Source organism: Trematosphaeria pertusa, assembly GCF_010094035.1.
Source record: "Trematosphaeria pertusa strain CBS 122368 unplaced genomic scaffold BU26scaffold_17, whole genome shotgun sequence".
In the NCBI taxonomy this organism is placed as follows: Eukaryota; Fungi; Ascomycota; class Dothideomycetes; order Pleosporales; family Trematosphaeriaceae; genus Trematosphaeria; species Trematosphaeria pertusa.
The window spans coordinates 423947-436493 of record NW_022987228.1 but is presented as its reverse complement, the minus strand read 5'-3'; the positions used below and the strand labels follow the sequence as shown (position 1 = coordinate 436493).

The 12547-nt window shown below is 52.5% G+C and overlaps 6 protein-coding genes across 6 annotated transcripts; 3 read left to right on the top strand and 3 right to left on the bottom strand.

Moving 5' to 3' along the window:
- Positions 1-153: 153 nt before the first annotated feature.
- BU26DRAFT_609415 (uncharacterized protein) lies at positions 154-1281 on the bottom strand. The gene is made up of 2 exons (XM_033835920.1): positions 911-1281; positions 154-770 (listed from the first exon to the last, which is right to left on the bottom strand). Exons 1-2 carry the CDS (start codon positions 1077-1079, stop codon positions 454-456), a joined length of 486 nt encoding a protein of 161 aa, XP_033678355.1. The 5' UTR covers positions 1080-1281; the 3' UTR covers positions 154-453.
- A 70-nt stretch (positions 1282-1351) lies between these two features.
- BU26DRAFT_523680 (uncharacterized protein) lies at positions 1352-3073 on the bottom strand. Its single transcript, XM_033830104.1, has 5 exons — positions 2255-3073; positions 2008-2206; positions 1839-1854; positions 1697-1789; positions 1352-1644 (listed from the first exon to the last, which is right to left on the bottom strand). The coding sequence occupies exons 1-5, from the start codon at positions 2910-2912 to the stop codon at positions 1606-1608; spliced, it is 1005 nt and encodes a 334-aa protein (XP_033678354.1). The 5' UTR covers positions 2913-3073; the 3' UTR covers positions 1352-1605.
- Positions 3074-3775: 702 nt separating this feature from the next.
- On the top strand, positions 3776-5478 carry BU26DRAFT_437066 (uncharacterized protein; the record flags this gene model as incomplete). The annotated part of the gene is made up of 6 exons (XM_033824207.1): positions 3776-4186; positions 4234-4495; positions 4546-4983; positions 5034-5140; positions 5191-5290; positions 5342-5478. 6 exons carry the CDS (start codon positions 3776-3778, stop codon positions 5476-5478), a joined length of 1455 nt encoding a protein of 484 aa, XP_033678353.1.
- On the bottom strand, positions 5355-6986 carry BU26DRAFT_581474 (kinase-like protein; the record flags this gene model as incomplete). The annotated part of the gene is made up of 2 exons (XM_033834494.1): positions 5355-6378; positions 6430-6986. The coding sequence occupies 2 exons, from the start codon at positions 6984-6986 to the stop codon at positions 5583-5585; spliced, it is 1353 nt and encodes a 450-aa protein (XP_033678352.1). The 3' UTR covers positions 5355-5582.
- Positions 6987-8315: 1329 nt separating this feature from the next.
- BU26DRAFT_523677 (uncharacterized protein) lies at positions 8316-10811 on the top strand. The gene is made up of 5 exons (XM_033830103.1): positions 8316-8690; positions 8742-8878; positions 8936-9186; positions 9251-9703; positions 9752-10811. Exons 1-5 carry the CDS (start codon positions 8650-8652, stop codon positions 10694-10696), a joined length of 1827 nt encoding a protein of 608 aa, XP_033678351.1. The 5' UTR covers positions 8316-8649; the 3' UTR covers positions 10697-10811.
- A 554-nt stretch (positions 10812-11365) lies between these two features.
- BU26DRAFT_116379 (uncharacterized protein) lies at positions 11366-12135 on the top strand. The gene has a single exon (XM_033819455.1). The coding sequence runs from the start codon at positions 11577-11579 to the stop codon at positions 12087-12089; it is 513 nt and encodes a 170-aa protein (XP_033678350.1). The 5' UTR covers positions 11366-11576; the 3' UTR covers positions 12090-12135.
- The last annotated feature ends 412 nt before the right edge of the window (positions 12136-12547 follow it).

The following is a 12547-nucleotide window of genomic DNA, read 5'->3' as shown; positions in this document are numbered from 1 at the left end:
CTTGCACTTCGCGACGAGCAAGGGAAAGTTAGGATAAAGTCTATCTAATTGGTTTGTATAATACCTACGTAAGATCTCAGCTCCGGTCCAAGAGTCGACCGCGTCCTAAAGGCGTTCAAGATGGGCTGTACCATTTCACTTTTTCACAATCCACTCGCGCCGACAAAGCGAAGGGCAGCATGTATAATTCAGACTAACGTTACGTCCAGAAGCTAGCAATGCAACCAATCTCGACCGCGTCGCGTGATATGCCTCTTCTGTCCAGGTCAGCGCCCGTCCAAGGCGAACCCTACCGGAGAGCCTGGGTCTGATGGGTATCTCAGAAGTCTCCCAGCATCCACCGCGGCATTGTGGTCTGGAGTATGGCCATAAAAGTACAGCTCGTGATCCATCCCTCGCTTCATGGTCTTCTGCTTCAATGCCCGAGCATTACTGTATGCGCACACCAATAGGCTAAGATCCTGAACAGATCTTATGCGGCGACCGAGCGGCTCGACTCCGTCCAGGGCCGCTACGCCAAGACGATCTTCCAGGTAATGCTCGCTGAGCCAGTCGCGGAGTTTTTTGTGGAATTCCTTTGGCGAGGTCGACAGAATCGGTACGGTTTCTGCAGCTGCATTGAGATTTAGGATACCGTACGGACAAGTCACCGAGCAGTCCGGAGCCATGCCTGAGTAAGCCGGGCTCGATTTGGGAGTGGTTCGAGAACGTAAATGCTGGCGATGGGACTGCTGGAGAAAATCCTTTGCGTGTACGAGGTGTTTTGGAATCTGCTTGCTCGGTAAGGAACAGAGCTGGATACTTCTTAAACATAAAAAGTGAGGCGAACGAGGCAAGTGCTTGGAGCGATCGCCGAAAATGGTGGTGCAATCTCAACATGGTGAATACGATCCTGTGATATTGCACGTACAGTTGATAAATGCGCCTGAGCTGCTAAGCAAACAGAGCTGACACGGGGCAGATAGAATGAAGTTCCACTTCGCAACCTTTGTGATACGCTTTCCGTAGCGCGGCGCCGATTCGGAGTGCTGTGCACACATGCACACGATGGGCTTCCGCAAGGTCGCCATCGCCCGCATTAGTCTTTTATTGTTCGTGCAAACGTCGAGGCATCGACTAGGACGTCGGCTAGAACGTTGCGATTGTCCTGGTGGTCATCGCCATGAGAATGGGCGGAACACGGCGGAACGGGTGCATTTTGCGTAGGGTAGAGATCACGATTACAAAAGCCATACGTTGGGCTTGTGTGAGAACGATGAGGTGTGAGGGGTTGCACAGGCGCGGCGGATGAGGAGTAAGTGACGGAACGCATCGTAGCGAGATGGTGGATGCTCCGCTTAGTCAGCTACTCGGCGCGAGCGCTCATTGGTAGAGCATGCACAGATGTCAAAGCTCCGCCTCCTGTTTCGTCTCCGCTTCCTGCTTCGTCTCCACCCGGTCCTCAATTTCTTCAAAGGTACGGGTTGAACTAGCACATTTGTCAAGAGTATTCCAACTTGCATGGCATTTCTCGTGTCGACATGTCGCAGTCCACCTCCGAGTTTCGCCCTCGCCCTCGTCACAACGACACATACACACCCATTCTTCGCTCGTCCATGGTTCCGTCTACACGCCGTCATTGAATTTATAGTCCTTATCCCAGCGCTAGCGGATACGTCAGTTGCGATTCACAACTATTATGGAGTTCACAGGCTACCTGATCCCAGGGCCTACTCTTGTCGACGAAGCGCAAGTCGGTCCCCACGCGGATGACGTTGTTTGCGTCGTAATTGATCGTGGAAGCGTGAATCTGTCATCCTGTCAATGGGTTCCCAATTCCTTCACTGCAGATTACTTACCGTGTAAGGAGTGTGCCTAGAGGTGGAAGGACAAAGTCAGCGAAGCTCATCAAGTTGGAGAGCGGTGTTTGCGTGTCGAGATGTCTCAGTCTAGAACCTGCGGTATCGCCAAATGCTACTCTAGTAGCATTTCCATCAGCGAAGCACCAGCGCTTCCGTCCTTACGTACAAGACGACATCTCCAGCTTCGTAGGCTGTGACCAGCCACCTCCGCTGGAACGTCTCGGAGTATTCTCGGGGACCGTCAGCAAGCAGTCCAGTGGAGAGCATGTTGCGGTTGAAAGCATTTTTTGTCTCCTCATCATTGAGACCGCTCTCTTTAGCCTTCTGCGTGAACTCGGCCTCGACTTCTCTTCCGAGTAAATGACCTAATGGGCGGTAAGAAGTCGTCCAAGCAGTGGATGCAAGCGACTAACCATTCTCTAGGTATATCAATCCTCCACCTTGACGGGTGATGTCGCCCATCGGAACCCAGGCCGTGAAGCTCGTCGGCTCTCCATGCCTCAGGAAGATCTGGTCGTAATGCACACCAATCGCCTTGTTGCCAGGTGTGTTGTTCCTCAACAGGCTCCGCCGAACGCCAAGTGTATTCTCGCCCCAGCCTGAGATGCGAGCGATCATGTCCCAGAGGACTGGATGCTTGCAGAAAGTTTCCTTGTACCAATCAGCGTAGTGCGCTTGTAGCGCTAAGTCTACGAATTTTTCTGCAGTCGCTGCTCCTGGCTTGCCATTCCCACCAGCTGCGCCAGCACCTATGCCAGGAAAGTCCGCTGCGTCTTTGTCGGAGTCGAAGATGCCGTCAACCGGCGCTGTTCCAGGTTTCAAGACGCCACTGGGAGCCAGCATCTTGAAATACTCCTCCCGTGCCTTGAGGACATCCTCTCGCGCAAGCAAGCCCTTCAAGAAGACGTAGCCGTCCTCACGGTAACGGCGCCGAAGCTCTTCCAATGGCATATCCGGCGACGATGCTTTCAGAGGCCCTACTTGTTCCGGATGGAGGAGGCCATCGTTCACGAATAGCTGCTCGCCGTTGAAGCTAGGCACTCCCTGCTCGGGCGATGTAGCGTGAGGCATAGTGTTCAAATGCCGATAAGAGGCACTAGTGACGCAGAGGGCACAAGTGCAGGAATGGTCAATGCGGGCAGGAACGAGAACCGCGGGAGCAAAGAGTCAAAGTCACAACTTACGTTCTGTCCAACGCTCTTTATTCCGTTCCTTCCGGAGCAAATTCACATCTTCGGTCTTTTGATATGACGAAGGTTGAAGATGCTAGGCGAAGATTGCCTCTTCTCAACAGCGCTGATCTCTCGCCTAAGGTGGGGTATACCCCGCTTCGCCCGGCCCGAATCTTAAGACGGTTCGGTCGTTGGATGACTGTGTGTTAGCTGACACCAGGCTTGCCAAATGCCGCCTCTTGGTTGGGTGTGCGGCTGGGACCGCGGCGTGGGATTTCGAGAATCGCGGCTGACGCAGGTCCGTTCCAGTCCACGGGTGGAGCCAAACCTCCGTAAAAACACGCTCGCACATCTCCCAAAACCCGGGGCACCGCCACGCAACAAGGCAATTCACTCCGACGCACATGTCTGTGGCCACTGATACGTGCTAGCCATCCCTCCAAATGCCATGGTATGATCTACCTTTGTCGCGAGCTGGAACCCACTGACTCTTCTAGCAACCGGTGTCGCACGCGTCATTATCGATGTAGATTCTCTCTAACCCCTCGCGAACTTGCCGTACTGAGAAGACGCGACAGGTGACGGAAAGCAGCCCAAATGCAGTAGATGCGAGCAAGCCAAGAAAGAATGTGTGTATGAAACGGGCAGGCGCTTCCGACGGTCTTCTATCCAGGAAACATTCAGCAATTCTCAGCCCTGGGTGTCTCTTCCCCCACGAAGTAAGGAATGCTAACTGCCCGGTCTGACGTGAACTAAGACTCAATGACAGTACAGTTCCTCGACGAATCTCAGGAGATCCGCTCTCACTATGCGAGTGATGCGGACTATGACCCATTCGCTGGGCCACTCATGGCGCAAGAGTGCTCCCCAGATCCCAGCCCCTCCATGAGCGGTGTGAACGATCAGCAAACTCCATCCTCCGTGCTCAGTCCTACCGAAGGCCTCACTGTTTTATCGCTTCTCAATTCCGACTCTCCGACTGGATCGCAGCCTTCCTTACCCGCGCCGCCTCTGACATCGTATAACGTGCCGGTGTCGCCTCCCTCGCAGCCGCCGACCGGGTCGGGTTCATTTGTATACCAACGACCTCCAGGCGCGCCAGTACTTTGGCCACTTGAGAACGAACAAGAGGCCATGTTGTTACAGCATTATATTGAAAATGTTGCCCTCTTCGTACGACGCTTCTGAACGTCGTCAACACGCAAGCTAACCAGGACCAGTTCGATATGATGGATAACAGATGCCACTTTAGCGTGCATGTGGTTCAACGCGCCAAGAACAACAGCACCTTAATGAACGCTATACTCGCCCTCTCGGCGCGGCAGCTTAGCCGGACGACAGACTTCGACCCTTACATTGCCGATGCGTACTATCAGCGATGCTTTGAGACGTTAATCCCAGCGTTGAATGACAACATCGCGATCCGTGATGAGTCACTACTGGCATCTACTATTATACTTCGGTTGCTGGAAGAGATGAATAGTAAGTCCTCATAGGACCACATGTGGTACGCCGGGCTGAATAATAGCCAGTCTCTATCATCGGCTCCGACCCACAAGGTCACCTCTTTGGAACGCAAGCCATCATACGCGGAGCCCAGCAGAAATATGCCGCAAGTTCTGGTGAAAGCTTCACGCAAGCCATCTACTGGGCGGCATTTCGCCAAGAATTATGGATATCCCTCATGACCCAGCGTGCTTTTCAGCTGCATATCTTCCCGGCGGATCGCTCCCTTGAGCCTGCAGATGACTCAGTTTGGGCTACACGTACCATCGCACACCTAGGCGATGTCTGCAACTTCGCCTTTGGTGAAGAGAGACATAGCGTCCTCAGATACAGCCAGCTGATGGATGAGAACAAAGCTTGGAGGACCCAGCGACCTGATAGCTTTGACCCTATCTTCTATCGGCAGGATTCAGATGAAAGTGGCAGGAACTTCCCGGATATCCGATATCATGAGAAGGCGCATGGTAGGAGCAGATCCTTTCATAGTAGACGGCGCGTGTGCTAAGTCTCTCAGTGATGGGGGCACAGTACAACCTCCTCGCCCATATGCTATTGGTAGTCCACGACCCCACAATCCCCCAGCTAGGGCCCTCGCATAAGCAATCGCGCGCAGCTGTCGATGTAAGAGGACTAATGCTCGTTTGTCACATCTTCACTCACTTCGTTCGCAGAGAATGGCGCAAGACGACGTTCGCACGTTGTGTGGCGTCGCGCAGTCAAACCCAAAGGTATTCCCTTCCAAGTTCGTGGCTTGTTTCGCGATTGCACTTGGTAAGGGTCGGCCCTTCAGTATGCTATCTATACACGCTAAACGCTTCATAGTCGGTGATCGATTCAATGCCAAAGAAGACCAAATACGACTTCGCGAACTGTGGTATGCCTGCGAAAGGTCGCATGGCTTTCCGCCAACAACCACCATCCGTCAACTCGAAGAATCATGGGGCTTCCCCAGTCGTTGAAGGGAGCTCTTGGATGTTCTGACCTTATTCTAATCAAAGTCAACATGAAATGCGCTCACCTACGATAACATCGGCCTTAAACCACGACAATCTCCACAACATCTTCAGTATCTCCCGAAGCCACCAGGCGGCCCATTCCATGGATTAGGGGGTCCATAGACAGAATACCCGTCGTCGAATCCCATCGCATAGTCGGTATCATTATAAGCGGCATGCGGTATCCTCGGCTTACCGCGGGGTCCGTAGACTACCCCAAATCCCCTTGGACCAAAAGGCCCACCAAAACCACCCTCACCAGGCCTAGGTATTCGCCGTGGTTGATCAACTGAGGAACCGGAACCTCCGCGTGCAAAGTCTAGTCTTCCCTGGAAAGCATTCCCAAAGTGAGGCGGTAGTGAATTCGCTCGTGGAGGCATCGGAGGCGCAGCGGGTTGCTTTGGAAATGGGGGCTCAGATCTTTGCTGGTTCGATGGCGTAGAAGGAGGTTGTTCCGGTAACCGGTCTTTGTTCTTGTTATACCACGCATTTATCCACTTGAAGAGCTCTTCGGATCTGGGCCGTTCCTTGGGATCACGCTGCATGCACGCCTTGATTGCTTTGTTAAGGTCCGCGGAGTACCCCGGAGCCGGGTGCGAAGTGTCGATGTGGTCCGCCAACTGCTCGAGGCTGCACAAACAGGCGATGACGCCACCCAGCTGCCATATATCGCTGCCTTGCACATACCCGGGTGCCTCTGGAGGCTCCCAATGACGGGTTTTAAACGAGGACTCGTCACGATTGTTCCTTTGGTTCGCGTATATTTTGTGTTGGTCGACGGCGCATCCGAAGTCAGCGAGTTTGGCTATGTATTCGCCGGTGTGCCCGGGTCTGGTTCCCTTGGTGATAAGAATGTTCGCTAGCCTAGCCGAAATTAGCGGTACGTTTCAAGAGGAGCGGAAAGAGAAAACGCACTTGATATCGCGATGCCAGATCCTGTTCCACGTACTCTTCCAACCGTTGGCCTCCCTTTTCTCCGGGTTCTTTCCGTAATGGCAGTACATCAACGCATCCGCGAGCTGGATAAACCATTCCCAAACGGTCGCCTCGTCGAACTTCTGGCCGTCCCTCCAATACTCCTCAACAATCTTGTCCAACCCTCCCTCGGTACACAGCTCCATGTAAATACTGGCCCGGCCTGCGCTCTTGTCGACAAAGTAGTCCACCATTTTGCTAATGTGAGGGTGGTCGGACACGAGGTTTAAAAAGCTTATTTCGGCTTCAACAAACCCCTTGTCGATGTGCTCCTTCTTCGCGCGCTTCTCGATGTACTGCTTGCCGGTATGCTTATCTTCAACGACGAAGACGCCGCCGTTGAAGCCGCCGTTAAAACCACCGGTGCGCTCCGGTGGACCTAGTGCTTCGACGGTCCGCCAGGATCTTCTGGGAGCGGTGCGGAGGTGTTCGGGTACCGGCCTTGGGTCTTGCTTTTCTGCGCCTCTGTCGTTGCGCTTGTCGTTGCGATTCCACATCTTGGGGTCTCTGTTATCGGTTTATTGCTTCGGGAGTACTGTGTCTTGAACTGGAGTTCGAGATGTGGTATCCGGCAGGCCGAGAAAAATGCTGCTCCATTGAAAGGTGGGGTCGTCGATCATGTTCACACTATTTTCACACATTCCAAGGTTGCGACTAGGCATGTGGTCTTCACTTCTCAAAAATCTTCAGGAGAGGCTTTCCATAGCCGAAGCTGGTATGTGTATCGCGACATAGGGTGACGAAATTCGCTAACGAAGTCAGACTGGCATTCAATACCCGGCATACGCGTACGCGTGCTCTGATAGCGTCCTCGGGGTTGCTTCCTCACACGACCACGCACGAAGATAACAATGCTTTTGAAATCTGAAGTACTCGCAACGCTAAATGTGTCGAAGACTCCCTCGCTACACCTTACCTAGCTAGAATACTCGCAACGATATCCCTTGATGAGCAATGCGTCCCTACTTGAGTAGCTTCTCACGGCTTGTTCCGCAAGCTTTCCCGCTTCACAGCCATGATCGGACATTGCGCCGTAACCACGACCGAGCATGTGGCTTCGTTCTGGTGCTAGCTACACTCGCACACATGGATCATATATCGTACGTTATTGGCAGGACTCTTCGCATAATCCGGAAGTGGCTGATCTTTCGCATCACCAGTACTCTGTGTAGACCTCAGTACCAGTGACACCGTCTGCTTATCTATTGTCTAAGAAAGTTGCGAGCTGTGAGACATTACCTCCGAGTTTCAAATCCTTCCGTGGTGGGAGCTAACTCGGGAATGTAGCGGGCTTATCTTATGCCCGGTTCAAACTTAAGAATTCCCCGAAGCGGAACTGCGGCCTGGAACACCTAGTCTCATTGCTTGACTACGCTCTAGGTCGAGTGTTACGACTGCTGGCACCGACTATGGCGGCGTGTGCCCAGGCAAGAAAATCCCCACAGCGTCCACTTGGAGACGTACATTCAACATCCTCGCAGTTTGTGGCGTGTGGACTCCGACAACAATCCTCCCAAGTCGCCGAAACCTCTAGCACAGAGTCGCTCCAGCCGTGGAATCCCCCGGAATCCTTTCTCATCGTCGTTAAGATGTTGATAAGTCGAGGCTTCTTCCAGACTCCCGACGCTAGAGTCGAAAACGGCTAGCGCGATTTTCTCCAACCAATTATCTAAAGGAACGAAACTCCCTCATTCACCACCACCAAATCATACCTTCCCATCAGCTACGCAAATGAAGCCTGCAGATCTCCCGGTCGGTAAAGCGCCCTGCTCCCGCGAAATAACTCTTAAACCGGTAGCGCAAAAGCTTATTTATGGCTTAGAGATGCCGTCATTTTCCGATCGGACTTTGCAGGGATATGAAACCCTTTAAGAAGACCGACCTCTGACCTTTGCGGGGCTGCATCTCGACTCCGTAGCTGGGCTCTGCCTAGGAGAAAAGTTGCACGAGCGGGATTAGACGTCGAGCAGATGGAGGCCTACTGAAGGTTTCTTTTAAAAGAATGGCTCGCCAAGCAGCTGGGCATCTCTTGGCTGCTCTTCAGTTCATCACGTCTTTCACAAATATAGCGTCCGAAGCCGTCGATCTTCGAAAAGGGAGACACTGCTCTTAGCGTCTTGGTCCACTAGTACATGGGGCATACGGGATTAGCCAGCCAGGATGGTTCGGCATACTGCGAAGAAGGACCATGAACGCCATGAGTATGACCCTTCCAACAACAGAGAGTGACGCGCCCACACTAACGCAGACAGAAATGGACACGAATCAAGCGAGCATATGGTCCCATGGTTCGTCTCTCCTATGAAGAGCTGGAATGAGGAAGTCGGAGCTTTCTCGCCCCGGAATGAAGCGTCGATATTGGAACTCTTCTTCGACCTTTTCTTCGTTGGTAGGCGCTCAAACATACGATCTTACTCGACATCCAATCTAACAGTGTTTCGTGTAGCCAATCTCGCAACCTTCACTTCGCACCATGCCATAACGAATATGTGGAATTTCTGGTCTTATATCGCCTTCTTCTTCATTCTCTGGACCACGTGGTTCCATGTCGTCTGTTTCGACTCACGATTCGCATCGGACTCAGTGACTGAGAGGACCTTCAAAGCCATCCACTTCTGCGTCTTTGCCGCCTATGCTCTTGTCGGTTATAAATTCCAGCCTATATCCGTGGACCCAGAGAAGGACACTCCGCACTGGGTAAGCTCTCAGCATAGTCGCTAGAACGTGAGGGAGTACTTCAGGACACGCTAACAAGTCACAGATCTATCGGTTGCTATGTTGGGCTCTTTTCTCCAGTCGCTTTACAATGGGCGTCCAATATCTCATTACGACCATCTTTTGCTCGACGCGCAACAACCGACGGCTTCAGCTTACTTTACCCCTGGCGATGTACACCATGCTGTTCTTCGGTGCAGCTGCCGTGTTTGCTGGACTTTATGCCGGCTTCCCAAACAAACATACTGCTGTCGCTGGAGACATTTCGGCCCTATATGTCGTGATCATTCTCGAACTCGTCGGAAATATTGCCATCTCTAGCTTCTGGGGGAAGCTCTCGTTTAAAGCCACGCATATCGCAGAGCGGCTTGGGCTGTTGGGCTTGATCATCATCGGCGAGGGTGTTATCGGAACAACCAAGACCGTTACTCGTATCATGGGGAGGAATGGCGTGTACTTTGAAGGATGCGCCCAGATATTCTGCATCCTTGCGATTCTCGTAAGTAACTTTTTCGTTGGGGACGATCGCTCTCTAATGTTCAGATAGATCTTCATATGGACCCTCTACTTCGACAACCTTCCAAAACGGCGCTTCGGATCCGTCAAGCAGCAGTTCTGGATGGCGCTCCATTTCCCCCTGCACCTTGCCATCCTCGGTATCGGCGAAGGCTCGCAACATATTACCCTTGCGCGCTACATATACTCATGTGCCGAGAAACTCGCACTTAACACCTGGTACGCCTGCGTCGGCGATCATCTCGATGGCGCCCAGCTATCTAGCAACCTCACCAGAAGCATTGATTACTTCAAGATCAACGAGTCCGCGCAAGGTGACGAGGCGCTTCGACTGGTCTACGATCAGATATACTTCCTAGGAAACCAGTCCGGCGTCTGCTCGCCAGCTAATACGTCGAATCTAAACAACGGGCAACTCGGCGTCCCTCTCTCCTTCAGGGAATTCTTCAAGCGCGGCGTCTCAGCCATGTTCCAAGCCTTCGATCTCGACATCCCCCAAGAAGGCCAAGTCTACGGTTTCCAAATCGCGGCCCACTCCTGGATCGTCGTGTACACGTACTTCTGGTCCGCCATCATCCTCCTGTTTATCTGCCTGACCGCCTCATCGCTCCTCGCAGATAGAGGGCGCAGCTTTCACTGGAACCGATTCCAGTGGGCGGCTATTGGCACGCGGAGTTTCATGATCGGTTTCTCTATCATTGCGCTAGTACTGGGACTGACCAGTTATAGCTGGATGTACAACTACTTGCGGTCTTCGTGGGTGCTGCCGACAGTGGTTATGCAGCTTTGCATTGTTTGTTTGGGCGACCGCGTGTCGAGAGTGCGGAGGAAGAAGCAAGAGAGCAAGGCCTTCTGGGCCTTATCTGACGAGGGCCAAGAAACAGGGCGTGGTGGCCAGCAGGAGCCGGAGCCGGAGCCGGAGTCAGAGCTAGAGCATACTAATGCTTATGGCTATCGCTCATCGAGGCTATTTTGAGCGGGACAGAATGACGGAGCATGACTCACGAGACACTATTCTTTAGAAGGATTGGCCCAGGGCGGTTGTACTATGTAGGTTAATTTGAATGACTATATTCAGGTTTCGTTTAGGGGACTGCGATGGGTGTGCTGGCCCCTTCTTCTTGTATACTACTTCATTATCGCGAAGGTCGTTTACATTCTTTCCTTGAATTCAAATCCAAGCAACTTCTCTAAGCCGTCACCGCTTCTTCGCAGTCCCGTTTTCCACTTTCCATGCTCTTACGCGTACTTGCTGGAACAGACGAACTCTTTCCTTTTCTCTTCGGCATGTCTTGAATATCGTTGCGCAGAACACTCCGCCTGAAGCGGTGCGTTTACTATTGTTTGTTTCAATCTTAAACAGCAACCTTTCAACTTTCGAGTCCTATCTGGCCTCCCCCAGCGACCACGCTCGCACACAGTTTGGAGCCACATTCGCTGAAACCCCTGCAGAGCAGCCTTCACCGCAAGGAGACTCCAAATTGCATCCTCCCCAGCCAAACGGTTCGGTCCCGTCCAGATCACAGCTCTGTCGCGAGCACGGCTACCACTATATTCGTAACTACCTGCCTTCGAGACCGCGCCCGCCAGCACTCATCTTGGAAAGGAGTGAGAATCGCGATCGCTAATTGCACCAATATTCGTGGGTTGCAGCGGCGAACTACTCAGAAGAGGTCACAAGTGGAGGAAGAGGCTGGACGGGGCTGTGGACGTCCTAGACCCGCTCCTTCGAGACCGTGGTGGCTCTCCGATATCATCACGGCGGACTAGAGCCTACGCTAGAAACCGAGAACATCTCTTCTTTAGGGGCTATTACGACCAGTTTGAGCATCACCCACGCGGTCCGATGCATTGATATGCACCTTCAAGAATTTTTAGAGTCTGGACAGGAGCCACTGTTTCGCCTTCCCGAGGGCTTGGTACCCTCGATTGCCGCGCCAAATGCTTCCTACACCGAAGTAACCCTTCGAAACCTAGATAAAGAGCAACCTCCTGAGGAACTTTTAGCAAGAGCTTTATACGCCCTGCAGCTTGCAGCTTCCTCAGGCAACGAACCAGCAACGACGCCCTGTCGCTATAGGAAGACGCCACAACGACGTCCCGCCTTCCGCTATGGTGTCGTCTCCAGAAGAATCCTGATTGATATAGCTGATGGCCTGTCTGGGACTGATTGTCCTAACGATTGGGCGATGTCCCTCTGGATCCAAGAGCACTACATCCAGACCTTCGGCCACATCAATCGCCTTGATGGCATCATTGTCAAAAGCGCCGAGGGCAAGGTGATGATAGAAGAAGCCTATCCCGTCTATCACAGCTACTTGGACTCTCGGACTCTACCAGGCAAAGGCTTTCCACTGCAGTTGATCTAGGTACCGGACTTAGAACCGACGGAGGTTTCCCGTCTATCGTTACAGGTTGCTAAGAATATTGGCATGACGGTTTTCAATGCGGCAGAGATGTCTCAAGATAATTCAGAGAGTAAGGACATATGTACAGGCGATTTTGATGATATGTGGGGATGGCGAAAGGTGTTGTGGAACTTCCTGGTTTGAGTATTGAGGAGAGACAGTATATAAGCGAAGAAGTCTGGATGGACTCGATGGGTGGAGAAGAGCAAGGCTTCAATGACGACAATGCGCTTGAAGATAAGCCGAAGAAGAGATGCAGGAGCTGCAAAAGGAAGAGGTCCGCCGCACTGAAGCATACTATGAAATAGCTAGTTGACGACGAACCCTTACCAAATTAAACATTAGCTCTGCGTCAATGGGCAGATGAGAAGTTATCGTAGGACTTAGAGCTGCGCTTTCCTCAATCACGGTTACTTTAT

Bases quoted from the DNA above. Each gene is read 5' to 3' on its own strand.
- BU26DRAFT_609415 (XM_033835920.1), bottom strand. From the start codon at position 1,079: ATGCGGGCGATGGCGACCTTGCGGAAGCCCATCGTGTGCATGTGTGCA. The intron at 771-910 runs GTACGTGCAATA...CCGAGCAAGCAG, and splicing joins CTCAGGCGCATTTATCAACT to ATTCCAAAACACCTCGTACA.
- BU26DRAFT_523680 (XM_033830104.1), bottom strand. From the start codon at position 2,912: ATGCCTCACGCTACATCGCCCGAGCAGGGAGTGCCTAGCTTCAACGGC. The intron at 2,207-2,254 runs GTTAGTCGCTTG...ACCGCCCATTAG, and splicing joins ATTGATATACCTAGAGAATG to GTCATTTACTCGGAAGAGAA. The intron at 1,645-1,696 runs GTAGCCTGTGAA...CGTATCCGCTAG, and splicing joins AGAGTAGGCCCTGGGATCAG to CGCTGGGATAAGGACTATAA.
- BU26DRAFT_523677 (XM_033830103.1), top strand. From the start codon at position 8,650: ATGGTTCGGCATACTGCGAAGAAGGACCATGAACGCCATGA. The intron at 8,691-8,741 runs GTATGACCCTTC...TAACGCAGACAG, and splicing joins AAGGACCATGAACGCCATGA to AAATGGACACGAATCAAGCG. The intron at 9,187-9,250 runs GTAAGCTCTCAG...AACAAGTCACAG, and splicing joins AGAAGGACACTCCGCACTGG to ATCTATCGGTTGCTATGTTG.
- BU26DRAFT_116379 (XM_033819455.1), top strand. From the start codon at position 11,577: ATGCACCTTCAAGAATTTTTAGAGTCTGGACAGGAGCCACTGTTTCGC.